The following is a 24,078-nucleotide window of genomic DNA, read 5'->3' on the forward strand; positions in this document are numbered from 1 at the left end:
AGACGGGGAGCAGCATCAAAGGGAAACCAGAGTTTTGTGAATACCTCCGAGCCAGGCGGGAGGCCAGTTAGAGAACACACCTCAACAAGATACACCCAGGAACAAAAACCAAAGAGCTCCAGACTAATTCTTAGGAGACAATTCATGCCACTTCGCCCTCCCCTGAAGGACAGCTTTCCAGTGTCTTGCCTCCCTCACCAGAGGAAACGGTCCCTTGCTCCTGGCTCGGGTGACAGAGTACAAGAAACAGCTGCCAGATTTGGAGTGGGTTGGTACATGTGAGTGTGCTGACCAGCCAGATACCCTCACATTCCCCCTGCTGACCTGAGGAAGAACCCATGGTTACTAGCAAAGGTGAAGCCAAAGGGGTGCAGACAGGGGTTATGCCCACCCCCAGCCTGTGGGGATGCATAAGGACTAAATCTAAAGATGCCACTTGTCAATGCTTTCCTTCGTATTTCAGTTTTATTCTGAGTTACTGTCTTTAGACTCTTTGAATGTCAAAAAAGGAAAGCATTCTACTTTTACTGTATATTTATCCAACTGGCCGAAAATTCTGATGTTGGTGAGGAGAAAGTGTGTAACCGACTACATTGTTCTGGGCATGGTTTCCCCTGACCACACCCCTGGCCTCTGGTCAGAATAGGCTCTCACTTTCCAGTTAGTCCTAAAATCTCTCTAGAAAGGTCATGTCTCTTTTGACTTTGACTTTTCCCTATTAGAGGAGTACTCTTTAAAGCTTAACATCTATCCCTCCTGCTGTAGTTTCACTGCTTTGTGTGCTCCTTTAGAGTATCACCCTTTAATATCTCTTTATGAGTTCCAGAATTTTCAGCCTGACAAGCCAAGGCTCTCATGACTGTGTTCTTCTAGTTTTAATCTCCTTCCCATAGCACCGTTGCTTAGCTATCTTGAGCTTCTGTTCCTAAAGTTAGGGAAACCTTCCTTGGAAATGAGAGGAAGGGAGAAACAGAGTCCTAAGCCTGAAGCCGAGACAAAAGGGCGGTAGTTTGCGGTTCAACATCTGTGAAGTCGCCCCACCTCTCCTCTGAGCCTCTGACCTCCGATCTTGAGAATGGGCAGGAGCCGCAGACCACTGCTGACCATGGTATCAGGCCCTCCTGCCACAGCTACTGCTAGAATCACAAAGAACAGTGGGGGACTCAGGAAGGGACCTGGGAGCTGGGGAAAGTTAGGAAGAACCATGCCAACCACAGGGGGGCACTGAATCCCCATGGGCTAGCCTGGAGTATGCAGGACCAACAAAGTAGAGAGGTCAGTCAAGGACAGCAAAGCCCTTCTCCCTTGCTCCCAGCAGACAGCATCTCTCCCTCTACCTAACTCTTGGGTTTCTTACAGATGCAGAAGCATCTGTAGGAGAGAGACACACACAGTCACCACCCATTTCACACACATCCTCCATGAGAGATACACACACACGCTCTCTCCTATGTACGCACAGCTGTAATTTACCCCCTCTTCCGAAGATTACCCTGCTAACAGTGTTATCTTTTTAGGCAAATGTACTGAGAAGACCTGCCTTCCCTTCTGGAACGAGCAACAGCAGCTATTGCCAGTCAAGGCTGTGAGTTCTTTGCCTTTTCCCCATGGTTATCTAGGAGCTGGTTGGTCCACTGACTCCAATTATGCTGTTTCTTTTCTTTAGTGTTGCATTTAATCACTGCTTGCTGCCTGCCCTGTGTGTGGTTAGCCAACACCCTCACCATCAATAACTAGCTCTATAACTTGTATAACTTTGCTGGTCACCTAATACTGCCCCCTTCTGGTCCTGGACGACTGTATTTAAAATAGAGTTGATCCGGGCTTCCCTGGTGGCGCGGTAGTTGACAGTCCGCCTGCCGATGCAGGGGACACAGGTTCGTGCCCCGGTCCGGGAAGATCCCACATGCCGCGGAGCGGCTAGGCCCGTGAGCCATGGCCTCTGAGCCTGCGCGTCCGGAGCCTGTGCTCCGCAACGGGAGAGGCCACAGCAGTGAGAGGCCCGCGTACCGCAAAACATACATACATACATACATACATACATACATACATACATACATAAATAAATAAAATAGACTTGGTCCTGTGAGAGAGAGTGAGGAAAAGCTCAAGATTCAAGAACATAGTCCATGCTCCACTTTTATGCCAGTGTGTTGGCACCAGACACCAAGCTGCATTAGTCCTCAGCTCAGTTCCACTGAGGAAACTGTAATTGCCTGTGGGGTTTCTATAAGGTATCTGGCAAATGACCTTGTAATAGTCTATACACAATCCTTTTGCCAATAATGCTATATGGTTCCTTCTCATTTTTACTTCATTATTATTTTTTTATCTTCATTTTTATTTATTTTTGGCTGTGTTGGGTATTCGTTGCTGTGCACGGGCTTTCTCTAGTTGCGGCGAGTGGGGGCTACTCTTCATTGTGGTGCGCAGGCTTCTCATTGCGGTGGCTTCTCCTGTTGCAGAGCATGGGCTCTAGGCACGCAAGCTTCCGTAGTTGTGGCACGTGGGCTCAGTAGTTGTGGTTCACGGGCTCTAGAGCGCAGGCTCAGTAGTTGTGGCGCACGGGCTTAGTTGCTCCGCGGCACGTGGGATCTTCCCAGACCAAGGCTCAAACCCATGTTCCCTGCATTGGCAGGCAGATTCTTAACCACTGCACCACAAGGGAAGCCCTCAGTTTTACTTCTTGTGCCCCAAGAGCCCAAGAATCAGCCTGCATCATCCACAAAATATCTGAAGTCCTCTTGATGATTGTTTATACTTGAAAACCTTCTCAGAGAATCACAAACATAGTCTAATTAATTCCCTGATTCAAAGGAGAGATTTCTGAGAGGAAGTCTTCTTTTTTGCTGTGACTCTCCTGAAGTAGTCTTCTTATTGGGATCAACTATGAGCAACGCAACCCCTCTAGCAACTGCATGAGGGCTGGTCTACTGATTGTATCGAACCATCTAAAATGGAAGCTAGGTGACCCTAGGGAGGATCCTGCCGGAAAGTGAGTCACAAGATGTCCTTGAACACTTCAGTCAGCTTTCTACGCTTCCTTCTTTAAGATCACGATGTTGGTGACATCTCTGAAATCCTGTGGCATTTCTCAATGGTCCATTCCACAGATATGAAGTCTCCTACGATCTGAGTAGCTCCTCCCACCCCAAACTTGAAAATACTATCAATATCGAGGACAATGCCATTCTATTGGAATAGGGACCAGTAACTATGAGGTCACATTTTGTGGTGTGTCTATGCTATATAAGCCCTCTCCCATGGTTTTTGTCACTTTGAGAAGAGAATGTGAGAGCTGGGCAGGGAGAGGGCAGGAAAGGGGCATGAGGCAGGCATACTCAGACAAAGAAGAATAATGGAACTCGGATTCCTCTACAGTTTATTGTTACAGCAGAAGTTGTGGGAGACAGGAGGGCGACCCCCACACATAACGCACTGTGGTCAGAACCCCAAGGCAGCCCTTCCCACCGCGATGCCAAGCCCCAAGCAACCCTGCCCAGCTTGGCTCCCTCCCCCCCTCCCACTCTAGACACACACTGTCTAGACAGCTACCAAAGTTAGAGCAGACAATGGCCCCAGCCCCCTTCCTATTGCCCAGCTCCAATCCTTCTGTCACACTTGTTCACTGTCCACCACTTCCCATTCCAGCTTCCATTTCCACACTGAATGTTTCTGTCACATCCTGAGGACCACTAACCCACAAGCAGTTCTCCCGACACATATTCATTGAGGCCCATACCCTTCAGCAGTCTGAAGGGTTCATGAGAAGCCGTATCAGCTTTGGTGAGTGGTGCCCCGGCCCCGAGCCCCCGACTCTTGCAATATGGCATTAAGGAGGCGGAATCTGAAGGAGGCGCCACGGACAACTACAACAACCTCTTATCCCTTAGCTACAGACACCCAGAGTGGGGAGAGGGGATACGTGCCTTCTCTGCCTTAACACCATGATGGAGGGGGGTCATTTAGGGGTCTGGGTCCCTAAGAGATATTAGGACATCTCTCCCAGGAGCTGAGGGGAATCACAGGTTAGAGGTCAAGGTTAGGGTAGCAATCAAAGATCAAGTTCCTCTCCTCACACGATCTGCCCCGCTTCCCTCGCTCACTCTGGCCCAGTGCCCTATGCACCTCCCAGGTTAGTGCTGGGGGAGATGAGGGCTGGGTCCCACACCAGGGCAACAAGGGTCCTTCAACAGGAGACCTCCATGGTGTGCCCTGGGGGCCCTGAAGGGAGAGGCCCAGACTCGCTGCTCTGGGACAGGGTGCGAGAGCGGGATCGGTTGCCATCCAGGGATGCGGCACTGGTCAGGGAGGCTGTGCGAGACCGGGACAGGCGAGTCATGCAGGACGAGGCCACTGTGGAGACAGGAGGAGAAGCAGGCAGTCAGAGAGGAGAGGGGAAGAGAGGCTGGGAACTCAGAGTGGGGTGCTTGGCTGGAGATGAGAGTTACAAATGGGGCCAGGGGGTCAATGAACTTGATTTGGCAGACGGTGGTAAATCCAGGAATTAGCCTAAATGGGTTACTCCCCTCAGTGCCCCTCCCTCCTCCTGTGCCAACACCCCTTGTCCTCCTGACAGCCTCTGACCCACATACTCACTATAGCCCATGCCTTGCAGGAAGTATTTGAAGGCCTCGGTCAGCTTGCCTGGCTGTAAAAGTAAAACGAGGAGAGGGAGACAGCGAGGGGAGGTTAGAAGCTGAGCTAGAGCTCACGGCCGTGGCATGTTAGAGATGGGGTGTGTGGCAAAGGGTATAGTTCAGGGCCACTAATATCCCACCCCACAGATGGCAGGGGTACTCACCTGAGTCAGCTGGGGCTGACCTCCGGAGTCAGCCATCTGTTCAGGAGAGAGCCATCCAGAAAAAGTGATACACACATAAATAAAAAGCCATGCCAAGAGGTAGAAGAGGTTCTCTCTTCCCCAGGTTCCCCACTCCAGGCCTTCAGGGTGTTTTTAATTTTTTTTAACTCCACCCACACACTTGCTCCCATGTAGGACCCTGGAAGCCTAGCAGCTGAATCTAGAGAGGATCTATGGCTCTGGACAGGGGGCCAGGAGTCAGGCTGGGCGTGGAGTACGGTTACCGACCTTGAGGAAAGAAGTCTGGGTGGGGTCCAGTTTTGAGTTACATTCCACCTGGAGTAAGGAAGAGGCTGAATGAATGAGGTCACACTCCCTGTGGCCCCTCCCAACCAAGGGACCCAGGGACCCAGACCCAGTTTCTTTCTTATCAGCCCCCTACCCATTTCCTTCTTACCAGGACTCAAACTCTTATGCCCCAAAGTTGCTCTCCCTGTCCCAAACAGAGCTTGCCTCTTGGCAAGACAGCCCTCTGACTGCCACCCTCCCTCACCCACCCCAAGATTCCCTACTGACCACTGCATCTTCATGGGGTGCTTGGTCTCCTACCACCAGCATCACAGGGCACCTAGAGGCATAGTGTCGGGAAGTAGGCGGTGAGCCCCTGGCACTCCCTCCCCCGTCTTCTCCCAGAAGAACAGCTGGAAGATGTTAGCTCCAAGAGGAAACAGCCTTCTAAACCTCGCTGACCCCACTAACCGGGTTCAAAGTGGTAAGACCTAGAGGGTCGCGATTTGCTAAATAGGATGGGGGCGGGGGGGGCAGGTGACAAGAAAATTCCCTGGCAAAAGACTCTCCTTCTAAAGGATGGAAGCACCTAGGGAAGATCCAGGGAGAGAGGCAAAGCTTTATCCCTTAAAGTCTTACTTGAGGGTGATATCGCTTCCACGCTCAAAGTTCAGGTCTCGGCGACTAAAGAGGGTGCAAAAGAAGAGTAGGAATTTTAGGCAAGTAGTGCTATCCATCCAGACATAAGCCAGCTCCCCCGTGAGGAAGTTATCTTCTTCCCCAAAATTAGAGTCAAATACTGGTGATTACAGGTGGGAACTGAAGGAGAAGGTGGCATACAGGCCTCAAGCATGAGCCCTATGGTCATTTGTGCCCAAGGTCCCAGGTCAGAGGGCAGTGAAGGGGATGAAGGACACGAGATCATCTAACTTCTGCGAATCCAGAAATCTAAGGCAGTAACAGGAGAGAGGGGGCCGGCTCCTCATAATTCTCCTCCTTGGGTCTCTCCTGCAGCTGCCCCAGCTGCCCACCGAATCCTGCCCGCCTTGCACGGCCTACTTCCCAGTCTCCCCTCCCCTTCTCTGTGCCTCCCATGACCCCCGTTACTGCTTCTACATTTCTCTTACACGCCCACTCACTTGTTGTAGCTGTTCCAATACAGTTCAACGTTCTCCAGGTTAGGGGCATGTGTAATGATATTTCTATACTTTTGTATCAACTCAGAATTTCCAGACAGCTCTTCCTGAAGGAAAGAAGAGGGAGAATAATTAGGGCTGGGAAGGGAAATCAACAGTTACTGGATGCGAAGAGGCAAGCCCTCTTCCCTCCCCAGATCCTATCCCAAGTAAGGAAGTCACCTCAAGAATTCCAGTCCCTGCTGGTCCCCTCTACTTCTTCCAACTTCCACAACCACTTACCTGGCTGAAAAGATGTCCAAGGATCATCTCCGGAATGGAAGAGGTGAGGCCTGTTAGCTACATGGGAAGGGCAGGTAAGAAAGCTCAGGACATTAGGTGGAGAAGAGACCTAGGCAAAGTGACACGGCTTCTTTCCTGCTCCATCCTCCCTCCTTGAAGCTCACAGGCCAGTCAGTTATGTTGTTAGAGCCTGAATGGACCCAAATGGGGGAAGCCCACCCTAGATCTCAGCACACAGTCCCCTCCAAACCTTGTGGGCTGCCCAGTCCATCCAGCCCTTGGCATTGGGATCGATGTTGATGAGGACAAGACCCTCGACAGTATCCGGGTGGGTAAGCTGAGGGGCGGTAGAAGGAACGGAAATCAGAGGCATACATGGCCTTACCCCCTCCCCAGTGAGCTCCATCCACCCCAGGCTGCACGGGGCCTGTCTCCCCACCCTCTTACCCACGTCCTCCCCCTAAGCACACACTAGTAAACAAGACTCTGCCTGGGCCTTGGACCTGCCTTTCCCTCGTCTGGGGTTTTTTATTTCTTACAGCATATCGGGACAGGACGTAGGCCCCAGCTCCAACACCGACTCCAATTATTGTGGAGAAACTGTGAAAGGGAAATGTAGGTCTAATGGGTCCTGGTGTCCAAAACTTTGACTCTCCAAACTCCTCACCCTCCTTCCCAAGGCCATGGGCACAAAGGACGGAAAGGGACCTTCCTTTGGGGGATGCTGAAAAAGAAGGTGCCAAGGAGCTAAAAATGGACACTGGTGGTCAGAGTCAGTCCCTGAAGTCTTCCCCCAGCTCCCTCCGGGAGAGTGAGTGTCTTGAAAAGAAACACCTGTTCGCCAACCAACCAGACACTGTTTCCTATGTAGCTGTTTGTCCATTCTCAACTTTCAGGAGCTAGTTCAACTTGTTCTGTTTTAGTTCCTGGTTCCTCTAGCGGAACTGGGAAGAAGGGAACTTGAAGCAAGATGTTAAAAAAAAGGTACAACTTTAGTGAACAACAGGAAGAATGGGGAGAAAGAGAGCCAAAGGGTGAATCAGAGCTGCCCAGGGCCCTGGTGCCCAGGAAAAGCCAAGCCAAGGACAGAGCCCGGAGTCATCAGCACTAAATGCGCATCAAGGAGGCCTTGCCTGGCTTTCTTTTCCTTCTCCCACTCCCCTCACACACAGGGTGCCCAGGGCACCAGGTGTGTGTCTGGAGGAGGCAGAGGGGGTGGGAGGGAAAGACAGGTCTGTCTGGTTCCTCGGGGATTGTGTCACCCCCTCCTCTTTCTTCTCTAGCTTCCAGATCAGAGAAGCCCCTCCTCAGCCTGAGGCAGGGCCAAGCACACAGCTTCCTTTTCTTCTCCTCTATCCCTTAGGGCTACTCTGCTGACTCAAGTCAGTTTTCCACACCCACCCACTTCCTCTCGACAATCAGATTGGAGCGTGGAGAAGGGAGGATACTTCTAGTCCAGACAGAACTCGCCCAGGAGCCATGGTGGACACAGGAGTTCTAAGGGCCACCTTGTGCTGGAAAGAGAACTCTGGCTTGGAGGGGTCCCAAGGCCTCTCACTTTAAGTACTGCAGGATGCAAGGGATCATGTCCGCAAGCTGGTCCAGAGATGGGTACTGATATCTGGGGAAGAAAGGAATGTTGAGGAAAATAGCAACCTGCCCTTACGGCCCCCACCTCAAGTGTCCTTCCTACTCTTCCTCTTCCAGAATCACCACTCGCCCTCCCTTCCTTCTTCCCCGGTCCAATCTTCTCCATACCTGCCATGTGCCTCACAGTCTGATGAGGAGGGAAGGAGCTAATTCTCACCCCAAAGGGAACACGGGAGCCCCCTCTTCCATTCCAGGGGCGTCCACGTGAACCCGCATGAAGTTCTGAATGATTTCTTGCATATCCACAAATTGAAACAGCGGCTGGAAGCAGGATTTATCTAAAGAGAATCCCCATCACCCCAACAGTAGAATTAGACAGGGAAAATGTCCCCAAGTCAGAACCCACCCTCTTTCTTTCATGCCACAGTCAGGCTAGGAGAGAACTTTTCCTTGACATGCCACACGGCTCCCTTCCCATACTGACCCTTCCCCTCACACTGACCGGGATTTTACCCTTCCCCGCAGCCTCTTCCCAGAAAGAAATGGGAGGGGGAGTGCAGGTCCTTACAGTTGAGTCCCACATCGTGGTAGGTGAGTATCGCTGGGCGTTTGGGTTTGGGGGTGCCATAGACAGTAAAAGTGACGGAGCCATAAGGTGTCTCCACAGAGTGAGTCTGCAGGAAAACAGGTCACCATCAGGTAGGAGTTAGGCTAAGAGGAAAAGAGGCAGGAGAGGAACCTCCACAAAAGTCAGGGAGTTGAGGGGAGAGGGGCAAAGAGAGGAGACGGGAACCAAAAAATAGAAACAGGATCGGCAAGAATTCAGTTTAGGTAAAAATGACACTGGAAGATGATTTTGAGGGTGGAAAAGAATAATGAAAGATCGCAGAGCATCAGGGAACTCTGAGAAGGGAGGAGAAGGAACGAAAGGGGAGAGATGGGGACAGGAAAGGACTGGAATAGAAGGAGAGGAAGCAGAGAGGGGAGAGAGCCAGGTAGTGGCCTTTTCCTTCCTGGGGAGAGGACAGCCCCTCCTCCCACTTGCAGCTGCCCCAAGCTGTTACCTGTCCCTGGTCCAGGAGGATTCAGGCAGCTAACTCAGCCTCCTGGAGAAAGACACACACGGACAGATACACACAGAAACACACAGCCACGCAGAGTCAGATGGAGAGACAGATACAGATAAAGAAAGGTAGGTAAAGAGACGAACAGAGACCAAAGACGGAAAGAGATTGACAATAAGAGACACGGAGAGGATGAAGGTTAGCGTAGTTACAGGACAGAAGCCTGGACTCTCAATTGTGGTGTATGGGGAGAGAAACGCGGGTAGACATGGAGAAAGCAGGGGTGTGGTTAGACAGAGATCATGAATTTGGGAAGGTAAGGAGTGAGAGGGATGCCTGAAGGTCTGGAATTCGGGCCTGGGAGTCAGAGGGTCTCTGATAACCTTGGCCACCTCAGGTGTCTGCCCCGGCAACAGCGGCTTCTCTTCCGTGATCTGCACCTCCTGCAGCTCCGCCATGGTGGCCTGGCAGGGTGAGGAAACACGGAGACTGGGGAGGCTGGCTCCATACCCCCGCACCTCCTCGAACAGCTGGCTTCCTCTCTCAGCCCTGGACAATAGGGTGCAGAGGGCCCCAGGAGCTGAGGACTACTCCAGGACACAGAGAGAGCCTTTCCTGCCCCCAGCTCCAGATCCAGGCAGCGGGGGAGAAGGGCTTGTGGAGGAGGGCTCAGGACACCACTTCCTTTTAGCCTGGCCATCCCCAACACCCCTCAACACCCACACCTCCGGACCCCTCTCCCCTGTCCTGGATGGAAATACCAGGGTGGGGCAGGAGTGCAGCTCGGGTGTCCCAGGCTATATTTAGGGGCCACCCCACACTCCTAGTTAGGTAGGGGGTGAAACTCATGGCTCAGTGACTGGGTACTCTAAAGATACTAAGGATGGGTAATGAGAGTTCACCGTGGACTGTGACCTTCAACTAAAGCCCCAAGGTCAGCAGCACAAAGGGGAAGGGGCTAAAAATGACCTGAGTAACATGACCAAGAGGGGGAGGGGGGAAACAAGAAAAGAAGGACAAGGGACATCTGTGTCCAACTGACTCTGCCTCCCTTCCTCTCAAGATTCTTCCTCCTGACTGAATAAATTAGCATATATTCAATCTTTGGGACGGGGGGCGAGGAGCAGAGCACCTGTGCAGACCAGCACAGTAAAGGGCCAGCAGCCTGGGGGTGGGGTCACTTACTGGGCTCCTATTGGATGGATGCAGTGGGGTTAAGGGTCAGGGTTCTCACTCCTCCTGGCTCTGGGGTCTGAAAAAACAAGGCAATGAGGTGAATGACATGGGAGACAGACCCTGGGTCTTTTAGGGACAGAAAGCCTAAGCCAAGACCTGGACTACCTGGGTCACCAACCCTTGCCAGGTCACTAACCCTCCCCAATTTGTACCCCCGAGTCCAGTGAACAAGTCTTCTCTAGGCTTCAGCTAGAATCAGTACAGGCTGGAGGGGTCTGCGGGGCAACACAGAGAGCAGGTATCAGTCCAGGCGTGGGGGGGGTGGGGCGGGGAGAGGAGAGAAGGAAGTGCTGATGTGGAGGAAAGAGCATGGCTTGTGTCAGAACCTCTGGATTCTAGTCCGAGGTTCTGCTGCTACCAGTGTGACCTTGGCTCAGCCTGTCACTACTCTTGCCCTCAATTTCTCATTTGCATACTACAAGTGGGGACTAGGGGATCCCCAAGATTTTTGACAGCTCTCTAGTGAGATGGGGTAGCAGAGCACGGCTGTTTCTCTCCACTATTAAAAAAAAAATTTTTTTTTTTAAGCCTCGTGCCTTCGCTTCTCTCCTCCACCCAGTCTCGGTGTGGGTCCCGCGAGTGGAGAAGGGGTGGGGGAGCGGGGAGTGAGGGGCGGTCCCACAATCTCTTCCCAGCCTGCCCCGACGACCTGCAAAGGCCGAGCGCCGGCTGGGAAGGGATGAGTAGGACAGAAGGGACTTGACTGGGCCCAGCCCCCGGGACCTGTCCCTACGAGTCCCTTCGCTGCGCGTCCGCGTGGGGACTGACACGCTCGCGCGGCTGGCGCGGGGCGCCCTGGACCCCGGACACAACCTCGCGCACGCCCCAAACACGCCCTGCAGCCCGTGGAGCCTCCGCCTTTGTGCGCGGCGGCCCAGCGGCCCTCCCGGCGGGCCCCTTCCCGCGAGCCGTCAACTCCGAGGGATCGGGATCAAACCGCCCCCCACCCCACACTGGCCCCGCCGGCGCCAGCCAGGCCCCGCGGCCCCTCGCCCGCCCTTCCCCCTACCTGCTGCCGCCGCGGCCGCTTCCACCTTCACTTGCCTTTGACTCACCGGCCCGCCCCGGCTCGGGCTCCCCACAGACCCGCCCCCGGCCCGCCCTCGCCCGCCCACGGGCCGCTGGATCCCCGCAGATCCGCCCCAGACCCCCTGTAAACACGCCCCCCTTCCCCCCGCCCCAGGCTGCCTGCCGCTCTGGGAGGGGCTGTGCTGGGGGCCCGAAGGGAGCTCTAAGGAAAGCAAACTGCTGGGTGCTTCCAGGCTCCGGCCCCGGCTACCCGCAACGGGGCGGCTGTGGGGTACGCGGGGATCCCTTAGTCCCGCGGGGGATCCCCACGCCCGCCCGCAGCACTGCCCCCGCCCCTGACCTGGCTCTGCCTGTCGCACTCAGGCTCCTTACTTCACCCCCAGACTCCGAGGTGGGGACGGGTAAAAGGGAGGCGAATCCAGGGCGCTGGCATCCCACGAATTTGACTCCACCCGCCCGGAAACAGAGTACTAGGTTAAGGGAGGATCGCTGCTGAGGAGGCGGGGGTCTCGCCCGCTGGGAGGGGAAGGTGTGCCTAAGCGGACTGGGCGGTGGGGGCTGGAGGTGGGAGCGTCGAGGGCGCAGGAGTTCCAGCTCCGGGGCTCCCAGGGCCCTTGGTACCTCCTCTCTCTCCGCAGTGTCCCGACGCTTGCTCTCCGGCCGCTCCCTGAGGAGTTGGAAAACAAGGCGGGGAGGGGGGACGGGGAGTGCGGGGGGCCGCTATAAATAGAGGGAGATCGCGGGACGGGGGGGGAGAGGATGGCCAACGGGGACTCCCGGGTCAAGGCCCTAAGGGGGGGCGGAGGAGGGGCCAGGGACCCCCAGGGGTTCTGACTCTTGGGTAAACAGGCGCAGGGGTGGAGTTAACTCTGTGGAGGTGGAGTGGGGGCTTGGGGAGGACGCAGTGTCCTGGGCTGGGACCCAAGAGACCCTGTGGCTTCAGTGCTAACCCCTTCTAGTCTGGCCCAGAGAAGGATGGTGAGGCCAGCTCGGCCCGGCGGAATCGCATTGCCCAGGCGCTGGTTTCTCAGGCACTGCTGCGTCTCTCAGGGCCTGGGTGGGTTTGACGTGCTGGACCCCTCACTCGCCCTGCCCTCCCCCCACTTATATGCACCCTCCCTGTGCCCCTAAGAGGAAATACACCCAGAAGGGGATCGTTATGTGGCTAAAGGGACTCAAAGTTGTCTTAGACAAAAGGACACCAGACTGAATTTCTCCCCACCTGCACCCCTTCCAGGCCCCCTCCCCGCCTGAGGTCCCCACCCTATCCTCCTTCAGCCTGGCTCCCGAGTTGCCATTTCGGGGGCTGGGCGCCAGGCCAGTTGGGAACAATGGCCAATGGAACTGGAGCTGCCAACTGCAACACCAGCTCAGACTGCCCCCCCCCAAGACCCCCAAATTGCCTGCCCCCTCCTGCCTGGGAACTGCCCACCACCACCACCCTCACCACTCACGACCCAATCCCATCCAAGGAACATCAATGCCCCTTTCATCCCCACTTGGCAGGGTCTATTGGAAAGGAGGGCCCAAGAGGGAGGAGGTGACCCAGAGTAGAACCGGTCAGGATCAAGCCCAGCTTTCAGCAGCCCCACATCTAAAGGATCTCCCTAGATCCCCCAATTTGGAGCACCCAAGTTTTCCTCCATTCCCTTCCCCCACTCCCTTCATAACTATTTACCCAGAAACTGGCACAGAAGCTGGGCACCCTGGCTCCTCTCCCAGTCCCCTCTCCCCTCTGGATGTCATTTTAACACCCTCCCGGACAAGGAAAAGCCTGCTGGAATTGGGACTGTAGATAAAGATGCGTAAGACATAAGAGAGATTTCCCCAGCCTGACTGCAACTGGGGGAGAAAGAGAGCCTAGGGTGAGAGCTTCTGCCGGCAGCCTCCTCTGATGTGTCTAAAGTAGTCTTACTTGGAGTGGGGGAGGGAAGGACCTGGAGGTTCCAGCATCTAAATTCGTCTCTGGGTCAGGATGACTCAGGGGGAACCTGATAAGGGGCCGACGCAGGGGCGTAGGGCAGACAGGAGTTGGGAAATTTCCACTGGGATCTGTTTGCTTCCTAGGCTTGGGGTCTCAGCCTGCCGCAGGCAGTAACGAGGCTGCTTCTGATCTGAGATGGGGTTCCTCCTTGTCAGGGCAGGTCTCAGCCTGGCCCAGTGTCAGTGGCCCAACAAGAATACTTTCTGGCTCTAATTTCCTCTCTTGGGCCAGAAGCAGCTTCAAACTATACCTTCCAGTAAGCCACAGTTTTAAGTACCTGCTCCATGCAAGCCACTGTATAGATGGAATTCAAAGAAGTGTGATGTCTAGTCATAACCTCTCTAGAGCATAGGATGAAGTAGTTGAGTGAAGGTATAAAGATAGAAAAAATTAAGAAGTGATGTATATATAAATGAATTGTTTAGACAATAAGTCCTATAGCAATAGTTTCCCACCCTTTTCAAGTGGGAGATCAGAGATTTCCATTTCCAAATGATGGTTTTAGAATCCCCTGACGGGGACAAACCATGAATTCAGCAATACTTTCAAATAAATTTGTTCAGTCTTCTGATAATCGCAACATCTATGCTTCTATTCACCTACATGTGCAAAGCTTATTATTTACTCAACGACCAGTCTTCTGTGTACATACAGATTGCAGAGGTCCTTGCAATAACTCAGAAACCCTTGCCCCAGGAGGCTGCAGCCCACAGGCTAGGAACCATTATCTTAGTATAATTCAGAGGAGGAAAAGGGTTGGTTTTCTTTTAAAGCAACTAGTGCTCAAGCTGTTTCATTTTGGGCTTTTTTTATGAATTTATTTTTTACTTATTTATTTTTGGCTGAGTTGGGTCTTTGTTGCTGTGCACGGGCTTTCTCTAGTTGTGGCGAGTGGGGGCTGCTCTTTTTTGCGGTGCGCGGGCTTCTCATTGTGGTGGCTTCTCGTTGCGGAGCACGGGCTCTAGGCACGCGAGCTCAGTAGTTGTGGCTCACGGGCACCAGAACGCAGGCTCAGTAGTTGTGGTGCAAGGGTTTAGCTGCTCTGCGGCATGTGGGATTTTCCCAGACCAGGGCTCGAACCTGTGTCCCCTGCAATGGCAAGCGGATTCTTAACCAGTGTGCCACTAGGGAAGTCCCAGGAAAAGGGTTTTGTTCCTAGGGTAAACCCTATGAAGAGTACAACAATGGAGTACTTGAATGGTAAGGAGGGGCATTCTATCCAGGCAGAGAGAGATCATGAAGGAAAGTTTTGGGAAAGAAATACACAAGTTACTTTGATGAATTGAATAGTACCTACTATGTGCAAGGTAATTCCCATATATTATCCCCTAATACTATATAAAGTAAGTATTATTGTCCTCACTATACAGATGAAGAAATTAAAGCTCAGAGATGTTTAGTGACTTGCCCAAGGCCGCTCAGCTAGTAGATGACTTATCTAAGACTGAAATCCCCAGATTCATTCCACTCCAAGGTTATTCTCTCTCCACTAGACTTCAGGTAGCTTCTGAAGCATATAATGATTAGGCCATTATGGCCCCAGATGAAGAGTAATGTTGATGAAAGGTGGGTGATGTTTGGTAAGGTAGATTGGAGCCAAGTGTGGAGGTCCTTGAATGACAGGCAAAAAGGTTTGGCATTTCAGAAAGGTTTGAAGATCCATAGAGTGTTCTTGAGTAGGAGCAATGGATAAATAATTGTTCTGTGAAAATTAATCTGATGGGGGGTTTAAAAGAGATGGATTATGGGGTGGATAGGGGTGAAGCATTTAACTTAGGAAAGAGGTCATTTAGAAGTCAGGATAATCAACTAGATATGAGATGACAGGGACTTGAATAAAGTGTGGGAGGAATAGCAATGGAAAGAAAGGAGTGGATTTGTAAGACAAGGGAAATTATAGGAATTGGTGACTGATTAGGTGGGAAGAAGAGGAAAGTCACCAACTTAGTTGGTCTCTTTTAGGGGCCCTGAAGTTCATTCATCTGTATGGTTTCCAGCCAGAGAAAAGGCCAAAGAGAAACCCCTTCTGAAAGAAGAAACAACACATTTAGAAAAAACTGAATAAAATTATAGCATTACTTTAAAAAAAAAGGGGGGGGTGGGTTGGAATTCCCTGGCAGTCCACTGGTTACTCAGTGCCTTCACTGCTGGGGCCAGGTTCAATCCCTGGTCGGGGAACTAAGTTCCCACAAGCCACACTGCACAGCCCAAAACAAAAAACAAACAAAAAAGGAACATCCTTGACCTGCACAGAAAATTATCTAGAGTCTGAGGCTCAACATCACTCTGACCCACCCAGATGTGTGACCCTCCAAGGCCCGTGCTCTTTCCACGTGGGGCCCAACTTTGGAAGCCATTTAAAGCTCCTATTACACCTGGTCTGCCAAAGCCAGCAGGATTCTCCATGTTGGTCATGAACCTGGGCCTGGAGACTAGAAAAAAGGACAATGTTGGACTGATGTCAACCTGTTTCCATTAACTCCTTCCCTGAGCTCTCCTCAGCTTTTGTTGAGGGACAGAGCGTAAGGCAATTTGATCAAGACCCGGAGGACTGGGTCAAACGGGGCTGAAACCATGAGGGAAGCTTGATCACCTGCAGAGATCAGGAGGTTGGCAACGTGCTCAATGCAGCATGCAAGGTAGGGACCTAAGAACCCCACCGCCAAAGATTAGGGCTGTAACAAGGGCTGAAAATGATGTCACATAAACACTGCTGAGGTCATAGAAGCTTCCCTCTTCTCCCCAGTCTTCCCACTGCCACACAGCCTCCCCAGCCAGCCGGCTCCACTTATCCCTCGTACTGGGAACAGTAGGTCAGATGGGAATCAGAGGGAAGGGGGGAGGGAGGGAGAGGGAAAAGGGGGTTTGCTCTGTTGCTGATTCTGATTTTACTTTAACCTTCATCATTATTACTCCTCAGTCCTCTCTTCCCCTCCTCCCTCACCCCTGAGTCTCCCCCAATACTGTCCTCCCCCACCTCCAGTTGACCATGGCATCAGAAGCAGAAAGAATATTCCAGAGGTTTGCTGTCTTTGGAGAATCGTCAAGCAGTGGCACTGAAATGAACAATAAGAACTTCTCCAAGCTGTGCAAAGACTGTGGCATCATGGATAACAAGACGGTCACCTCCACTGACGTGGACATCGTGTTCAGCAAAGTCAAGTAAGGGACCAGAGACGGGAGCGGGGGGTGGTGAGTAGAACAAGGCGGTGGGCTGTGGGAGGGTTTCTGTGGTGGAACATTTGTAATGTGTCTCCTGAGCACCTACTGGGTGCCTGGCACTGTGCTAGTCCCTGTCCTCAGGGCACTCAGTGTGTAGAGGCCCTGTCTGAGTAAGGGGAGGGTTGGACCTTGGAAGGTGATGAGTTCATGTTCCTGAGTTCCTGGATTTCTGTCTGACTGATCAGGGCCAAGAATGCCCGAACCATCACTTTCCAACAGTTCCAAGAAGCAATGAAAGAACTGGGCCAGAAGCAGTTCAAGGGGAAAAGCCCAGATGAAGCCCTGGAGAACATTTATAGACTCATGGAGGGCAAGGACCCAGCTACCACCGGTGTTACTGTGAGTGAGTCTTCATTCCTGACCCCTGACCCTACTTCCCTGAGTCCCTGCTGCTCCTGTGTCCCTTCCTCCATGCCGATGTCCCTAACCCGTGCCAATAGCAGCACTGCAGGGACGTAGGGCAGAAGGCCTCTGGGCACTGTTGGTATTGAAACAGACTTTAGAGATCATCGAGTCATTTCAGAGGTGAGGAAACTGTGAGAGGAAATGACTTACCCAAGGTCCACAGCTATTTTAATAGTAAAACTTAGACTCATTCCCAAGCGTCCAGGATCTGGGCCAGGCAACTAGGGCCTGGTGGCTTTTGGGGGACACTGAGTGCAGATGACTTGGTACCTGATCCACGTTCCTCTTCCTGCTCTTATGTAAGGTGAAATATCTGACTTCCTCCCTCTCACCCGCCCTCTGTTCCCTACTTGTCCCCTCTCTACTAAAAGCTCTTCCTATTCTAGGTTTCAAATAGGGCCTTCCCAACAGGACAGACTTTGTGTTTTAGGTCTGGGGTTGAAGTCCTCTGGCTGCAGCCTAGTCAAAATAGCTCCTCTGGAAGCAGAAAAATACACACACACACACACACACACACACACACACACACACACACACCCCACCACACTCATTCCCATACACCAGATTTCTTCCTCACAAGTGGATGGTTCTTATTATAGTTCCTGCCTACAGCTGCACCTGGGCCCTAAGCAAGCAGGACCATGCCAAGGGTTGAACAAGAGCTCTGAGAACTAGTCAAACTACTAGAAGGCCATCTCTAGAGAAGGGAGGGGAAGGGAGAGGGCTCAGACGCCTCCTCCTCTGGCTTGCAGAAAGCAACGACGGTGGGAGGGGTGAGCCGGCTGACGGACACCAGCAAGTACACGGGTACCCACAAGGAGCGCTTTGACCAGAGTGGCAAGGGCAAAGGCATCGCGGGACGGGAGGACATGACTGACAGCTCCGGCTACGTGAGTGGCTACAAGGGTGCTGGCACCTATGATAAGGACAGCAACTAGGGAGTAGCCTCATCTTAGCCTGCCGGCCCTCAACCCTGCATCTTTAACACCGGAGCTTGGGGGACAATAAACATCTGTGTGTGCAGCAGCTCATGAGCTCTGTCTTCCACCAGGGTGAGGGAAGAGGGGCCCCTTGGTGCAGAGACAGAGAGAGGAGCTGAGAAACCCAAGGATGGGGGTTCTCAGCACCACACCCTTTACTCTACTTGGCCTCCCCGCCGTTAGGTAGCATCCCCTTGAACAGCTGCTTCTAAGAACACGACTGAGGAATATATTTGGAGATAAGAGAGAAGCTAGATGTGGAGGCAAAAGTATTTGCTACTTGTGTTCACATAATACTGATATCCATCCCCTTCGACCTGCCAAAGGGTAGTAGAAATTCCTGATTGGAGCTAGTAGGACCCAGGTATTAGCAACTAGACCCTTCCCGGTCCCTCCACCTTTCTCATCTGTTGCAATCCATGTTTTGTTGGGGGAGAAATAGAAACCAGAGAGGGTGGGCCAAAGATCTACTTAGCCTAACTCCTGTTATGAGTTTATTCTAGAGCTGATGGGGAGGGAGAATCCATTTTCAACACCCAGCCTGGAACTGAGTTTTACCCCACCCCACCTCCATCATGGTAGACATAGAATGGAAGATCCTACTGACTGCCAAGGGTAGTCCAGGAAGATGGCCAGAGGTGGGTGGCCTCCAGGACTCTGAGAGTAGGAGTTCTGGTGCACTGAGGAAAAAGGAATGAAATCAGAACTAATTCAGATGTGTTTTTTAATCTTTTTATTTTGCAGTGATTCACAGGCAGATGCAAAAAGTACAGACAGGTCTCATGTACCCTTCACCCAGTTTCATCCAATGGTTATATCTTACATAATTCAGATATGGTTTTAAAACCTTCTGTGACTACAGCTGGGCCCACTTCACCCCTGCCTTGTCAGTGGAAGATTCTGGAGTTTGGGGGATGTTAGGAGGAGGTTGGGAAGTAAAAGGATGCAGGAATCTGGGGGGAATAGGTCAGAGAAGATAACTTGGAACTCCAGTGAACCAAGCTGAGACGGATGGAAGGAAAAGAGGTCAGAGAAGAATAAAGGGTGACTAAAGAGGTTGGGTGTGTAGGGGAGAGACTGCACTGGGATCCATGGTGGAAGGAGGACGGAAAGGACAGGTTACATGAAGAGGAAATCAGTGATTCCGTAGAGAGGAGCAGACTGAGAGCTCAGGGGGAGGGGGCGTGGCCTGGAGAAATGAAGCTAATGTGAGTCTAAGACGCTCAGGTAGGTCCCTATAGCTAGAGATACCTACCATGTGAGTGAGTGAGTAGAGGGAATCATAAGGGAAATGGGGAAGACTGAGAAGGGAAGGGTGGCAGGCAGGGATGGGAATTTGAGACTCAGAACTGGTACCACGGTGTGAGCTGAGGCTCTGGGCCTCCAGCCACGATACAGGATCTGGTCCAGTAGATGGACAGTCACTGCCAACTGGACACAGTCAGCTTCTTGGGTGGGTGAAACTGTCTGTGGGAGAGGGAGGGTGGTGGCAGGAGTGATGGGGGGAGATAAACAAGTTAGAAAGAGCCTAGAAGACAGTACAACTTTGCATGGTGACCAAAGCTCTGGACACATTTCCTATCTCCCTGGTCTCTTGGGAGGGGATCCTACCTACCTTTGAAGCCAGGAAGGAAGCCTTGTGCCAGGGATCAGAGCTTCAGGAGTGGGGACAGGCTGGTCTGTAGCGGCAGTAGGGGGGCTAGTTCAAACTTAACACCTCCCATCCCTAGTAGAGGCCAATGATATCTATGGGTTCAGCATCATACTTTTGGGAGCAGAGCAGATAGAGCCTTTGGTTGGTTAGGGTGCTGGTGTAGTGGCAGCTGGTGGGTGGCTGCTTGGAGCTCAGGGAGCAGATTGTGAGGGGGAAGGAGTCCTGGGTGACTGTACAATATTCATTGTAATTCTCACAGAAGCTCTCGCTGTACTTGCAGAACTTCTTGATGGCTGTCCGTGGGGCATGTAAGACATAATGGATCTTTGGGCAATGCCAGCTTTGTTGTCTTCCCCGTACATAGGACATCAGACCATTACAGTAGCCCCGGAAACCCTTTGCGTAGTTAACCCTGGGATAGTCGATATGTAAGGTACGGAAGTTCTTGATGGCAAGCTGTAGCTGGATGTTTTCGACCAAAGCTGGCCCTAGAACAAGCTGGAGGAACAGGAGCTGGACCACATGTGGTGCCATTCTTCCTGCTGGCAGAGTTAAGGTGGTTGGAAGCAGAGGTGGGTCTCAAGTGGCTGTCCGCCCCTTCCCAGAGCTTCCAGTGTGCCCCCAGCCTTCCCCATGTGCCTTCCCCTACGCCCTCAAAGCCGGACTGTCCTTCAGAGATCATCCGGCCCAAGTTCTCATGCCTCAGAGAGAGGAGACATTTGCCTAAGGTCACCCATCTGGTCAGCCACCTCTAGCTTGGTCTACCTTAGGGTCTCGGCCTCACCCAGTCCGGGAGCTGTAACACTTACGAAATACGAGGTCCAACTGGTCCTTGGGTGAGAGACGCTTCCCCTTTATCCCTGGCCCAGTTAGTCCTTCTGGTAAAAATGCAGAGGGTCCAGAAGGGACAGGCTCAGCTACACTTCTCTGACTGAAGTGGAAGGACAGGAGCTGGAAGGCAGCAGGGCAGGGGTGGGATTCTTCCGTCCTGAGGCCAAGGACAGCCCAAAGGTAAGAGGAGGCTAGAAAGGTTTCTGGATAAAGACCAGTCTGGAAGGAAGGAGTGTCCCCTGGGTTTGAGGAGCCCCTGTGCTGAGGGGGGGTGGATGAGGGGGAGGAAAGAGACATTGCTTTCTGGTCTCCTCCTCTCTGGTGTCATCAGAACACTTAGTTCCAGCCTCCTTGCGAGAAGTCCCGAAGTTCTTGGGTTTCCTTTGATGTCTTCTCTGGTTCATAGGCCATGCTCCCGTGGAAAGGTGACAAGGAAAGCACCGTCATGTTCCTGAGGAACAAAGTGCTGCTTATTCCTGACCCTCAGAGAACAGAGTGTATTCTGCTCTCTCATCCCACTTACTAGATGCCCGGAGGCCAGGTACACAAGGGCCTCTTGCCTGAGTGCTGGGCTGAGAATCAAAGACCTCGGTGTGGACCCCGCCACCATCCCCCCATCAACTTCACTCCAATCGTGATCACACTGACACTCTCACCTGTAACCTCAGGCCCTCTCAGAGTCACAGCACTCCCGGAAATCTATGCATGCTGACCCCGAAGCCTCAAATTTGTCAGGTGGAATTAGACAGCATAGTCTGGACTTGAGGGGGTGTGGACCGCCTGTGTCCAGCAGATCAGATTCTTGCTGTAGTTTGTTATGTTGGGAAAAAGGGCCAGGCTCCTAACTCTTTTTCATCAACACCTGCCCCTTCATCAGAACCAAAGAGCCAGCTCCCTAGAGCCTGCCAGCCACAGTCCTTGATGTCCACAGGCCTCTCAGCCTTGCCTCCACACACCTGTTGTCCAGGTTGTGGGCTTAGGACAGCTTACCATTCTCTCCCTGGAGAGCGGGAGAAGGGAGTCAAAACAGAGAACCCTGAGTGTCCCAAGGCCAGTGTGTAGTTCAGGAAGTGTGGGGGGGGCGCATGAGAGAGACACATGGGTGTTCCTGGTTCACAGCCCCCTTAAACTTGCTCTTTCTGACAGCACAAAGCAGACTCCAAAACTGAACCCATCCTTCCCCAACTTGCTTTCCCTTGTGCCTTGTCCCTCTCCTCAGTTACTTATGCAAGAAATCTGAGAGCAGTCCTCGACCCCCTCCTCTTCTTAATCCCACCTGTTTGGAGGCGGTACTGCATGGTGGTTAAGAGCAAAGCTTTTGAGTAAAACAGACCAGGAATTGCATCCTGGTTCTACTGCTTCCAGGCTGTACACCATCAGTCTAAGTTCACTAAACCGGTATAAGCTTCAGTTTCTCCATCAGTTAATGAGGATAATATTCTGTACCTCGTGGCGGTCTTAGGATTCGTTAAGATGTATATCAAGAGCTCTTAGCCCAGGACCTGGCACGTGGTGAGTACTCAATCCGAGCATGAGTCCATCAATCACGCAGCTCTGACAATCTTTTTTTTAATTATTAATTCTTTAAAGTATTTATTTATTTATTTGTGTGTTTGGCTGCGCCAGGTCTTAGTTGCGGCGTATGCGATCTTCGTTGTGGCATGCGGCTCTTAGTTGCGGCATGCGGGATCTAGTTCCCTGGCCAGGGATTGAACCCAGGCCCGCTGCACTGGGAGCGCGAGGTCTTAACCACTGGACCACCAGCGAAGTCCCAGCCCTGACAATCTCAACTAAAACTTTTCCCGAACCAGTCTCTTCCATTCTTATTTCTTCCGCTGCTAAGGCTTTCCCCTCTCCTGGACACCACACCCTCTCCAACTCCAGGAGGACTCTACACCTCATAGGACAGAAGACCTCCATGACCTGGCCGCCACCATGTCTCCAACTGCATCTCCATCTCTGCCTGCTTCCCCCATTGGTGCCCACCCCACCTCTGGCTCACGTTATCTCCTCTACCCAGCATGCTGCTGTCTCCTCCCGCTCTCACCCCCGTCAGTTCCGCTGAGCCAGCTCATGTGAAGATCAGTCCGGACGTCCTGTTTAAGAAGCGTCTGCTTGGAGCACCTCCCCAGGGAAGTGTGCACAGCCAAGTAAGTGAGGATAAAGCCCACACAGGCAGGTGGCTCATCTGTATCCTTCAGGCTGGTGGGAATCCATGCAGGGTGGTGCCAGAGGCTGGCTGACTCAAGTCTTTGTTTTGAGGAAGCTAGCACTTTGTGGCCCCAGCCTCAGAGTGTGCCACCTCTTCCTTATTTGCTCAAGGCTGCAGCTTCCCTTGGAAGAGAAAGGGGCTTTTCATGCCTCTTGGTCTTCTTCTTTCTTCATTCCTACCCACCCACCACCCCTCACCTCTGCACACAGTGTTACAGAGATGGAACAGCACATGGTAAAGGAAAGAGTTTAGGACTTGATCTCAGATAACCTACTGAGCTCTGTTTCCTCTTCTATAAAATGGAAGCCTTCCTTACCTCATGAGGCTGCAAGAATAAAATGAGATGGTCAATATGGAGGTGACTTTTAGCCATTAAACAATATATAAATGGAAAACTGGATATGGTCTCCTAGGTCTTATACCAACTCACTTTTTTCCCCAACTCACTTAACATCTGCAAAGCCTTCTTTTTTTTTTTTTTTTAAATTTATTTATTTTATTTATTTATTTTTGGCTGCGTTGGGTCTTTGTTGCTGCGCGCGGGCTTTCTCTAGTTGTGGCGAGCGGGGACTACCCTTCCTTGCTGTGCGCGGGCTTCTCATTGCGGTGGCTTCTCTTATTGCAGAGCACGGGCTCTAGGTGTGCGGGCTTCAGTAGTTGTGGCACGTGGGCTCAGTAGTTGTGGCTCGTGGGCTCTAGAGCGCAGGCTCAGTAGTTGTGGTTCACGGGCTTAGTTGCTCCGCGGCATGTGGGATCTTCCCAGACCAGGGCTCAAACCCGTGTCCCCTGCATTGGCAGGAGGATTCTTAACCACTGTGCCACCAGGGAAGCCCTGTAAAGTCTTATATTCCCCAGATGAGCCAAGTGACCTCCCCACATCCCCACTCTGCCAATCTAGAGCCCTCTTTAACACCTGACTTAAATTCATCTTCACCAAGCTTTCTATTAGTCATGCCCCACGTTGATTACTTTTAAATACTTTAAATTGTTGAATACTATCTGAAAAGCACTATGACAAATGTTGGGGAAAACAGAAAGGTAAATAAGACAGTTCCAGTCCAGATTAAATTTACAATTCAGTAGGAACAACACACGTATGAATATATGTTACAAAGGCGTGAGCACGGGACCAGGAAAAGTGCTGAGTGTGCGATGCCCTTCAGGTTCCAACCTACAGTCCTACTGGTCTGGTCTTTAAAAGCTTAACCCAGAGGAGCTGATCCATAGGATTGCTTCATCCATTCTGACAAAGCCTGAGATTTGTGGAATTGTTACCCCATTACACTCGACTTCACATATGCAAGAATCATCCTAGAGATGAAGAAACTAAGTTTTAGAGAGGGATGGTAGCTTGCTTGAGG

General features: G+C 52.2%; 3 protein-coding genes across 9 annotated transcripts; 1 reads left to right on the forward strand and 2 right to left on the reverse strand.

The window, feature by feature from the left end:
• Nucleotides 1-3,350: 3,350 nt before the first annotated feature.
• On the reverse strand, nt 3,351-12,151 carry NDRG2 (NDRG family member 2). Of its 6 annotated transcripts, XM_028485704.2 has the most exons (17): nt 12,051-12,109; nt 10,553-10,615; nt 10,350-10,416; nt 9,548-9,628; nt 8,669-8,774; nt 8,318-8,438; nt 8,069-8,131; nt 7,050-7,110; nt 6,761-6,847; nt 6,511-6,567; nt 6,232-6,335; nt 5,732-5,776; nt 5,381-5,432; nt 5,093-5,140; nt 4,805-4,840; nt 4,600-4,651; nt 3,351-4,356 (listed from the first exon to the last, which is right to left on the reverse strand). In XM_028485704.2, the coding sequence occupies exons 4-17, from the start codon at nt 9,620-9,622 to the stop codon at nt 4,190-4,192; spliced, it is 1,074 nt and encodes a 357-aa protein (XP_028341505.1). In that variant the 5' UTR covers nt 9,623-9,628; nt 10,350-10,416; nt 10,553-10,615; nt 12,051-12,109; the 3' UTR covers nt 3,351-4,189. The 6 variants fall into 6 exon arrangements, with proteins under 6 accessions (XP_028341505.1, XP_028341504.1, XP_028341506.1 ...); XM_028485703.2 differs by lacking the exon at nt 10,553-10,615 and having other exon boundaries at nt 12,051-12,151; XM_028485705.2 differs by lacking the exons at nt 10,553-10,615; nt 12,051-12,109 and adding an exon at nt 11,802-11,900.
• Nucleotides 11,931-23,080, forward strand: TPPP2 (tubulin polymerization promoting protein family member 2). 2 transcript variants are annotated; one of them, XM_028485702.2, is made up of 4 exons: nt 11,931-11,958; nt 16,397-16,575; nt 16,821-16,974; nt 22,349-23,080. In XM_028485702.2, exons 2-4 carry the CDS (start codon nt 16,403-16,405, stop codon nt 22,568-22,570), a joined length of 549 nt encoding a protein of 182 aa, XP_028341503.1. In that variant the 5' UTR covers nt 11,931-11,958; nt 16,397-16,402; the 3' UTR covers nt 22,571-23,080. The 2 variants fall into 2 exon arrangements, with proteins under 2 accessions (XP_028341503.1, XP_054939048.1); XM_055083073.1 differs by lacking the exon at nt 22,349-23,080 and adding an exon at nt 17,793-18,066.
• RNASE13 (ribonuclease A family member 13 (inactive)) lies at nt 19,747-20,208 on the reverse strand. Its single transcript, XM_007104785.1, has one exon. It carries the CDS (start codon nt 20,206-20,208, stop codon nt 19,747-19,749), a length of 462 nt encoding a protein of 153 aa, XP_007104847.1.
• Nucleotides 23,081-24,078: the final 998 nt, after the last annotated feature.

The sequence above is a fragment of the Physeter macrocephalus genome, unplaced genomic scaffold (genome assembly GCF_002837175.3).
Source record: "Physeter macrocephalus isolate SW-GA unplaced genomic scaffold, ASM283717v5 random_652, whole genome shotgun sequence".
Lineage (NCBI taxonomy): Eukaryota > Metazoa > Chordata > Mammalia > Artiodactyla > Physeteridae > Physeter > Physeter macrocephalus.

Bases quoted from the DNA above. Each gene is read 5' to 3' on its own strand.
- NDRG2 (XM_028485703.2), bottom strand. From the start codon at position 9,622: ATGGCGGAGCTGCAGGAGGTGCAGATCACGGAAGAGAAGCCGCTGTTG. The intron at 8,775-9,547 runs GTTATCAGAGAC...GTTTTCCTGCAG, and splicing joins AGACACCTGAGGTGGCCAAG to ACTCACTCTGTGGAGACACC. The intron at 8,132-8,317 runs GTGAGAATTAGC...TTTCTTCCCCAG, and splicing joins GCTCCCGTGTTCCCTTTGGG to ATATCAGTACCCATCTCTGG.
- TPPP2 (XM_028485702.2), top strand. From the start codon at position 16,403: ATGGCATCAGAAGCAGAAAGAATATTCCAGAGGTTTGCTGTCTTTGGA. The intron at 16,576-16,820 runs GTAAGGGACCAG...CTGACTGATCAG, and splicing joins ATCGTGTTCAGCAAAGTCAA to GGCCAAGAATGCCCGAACCA. The intron at 16,975-22,348 runs GTGAGTGAGTCT...TCCGCTGCTAAG, and splicing joins CAGCTACCACCGGTGTTACT to GCTTTCCCCTCTCCTGGACA.
- RNASE13 (XM_007104785.1), bottom strand. From the start codon at position 20,208: ATGGCACCACATGTGGTCCAGCTCCTGTTCCTCCAGCTTGTTCTAGGG.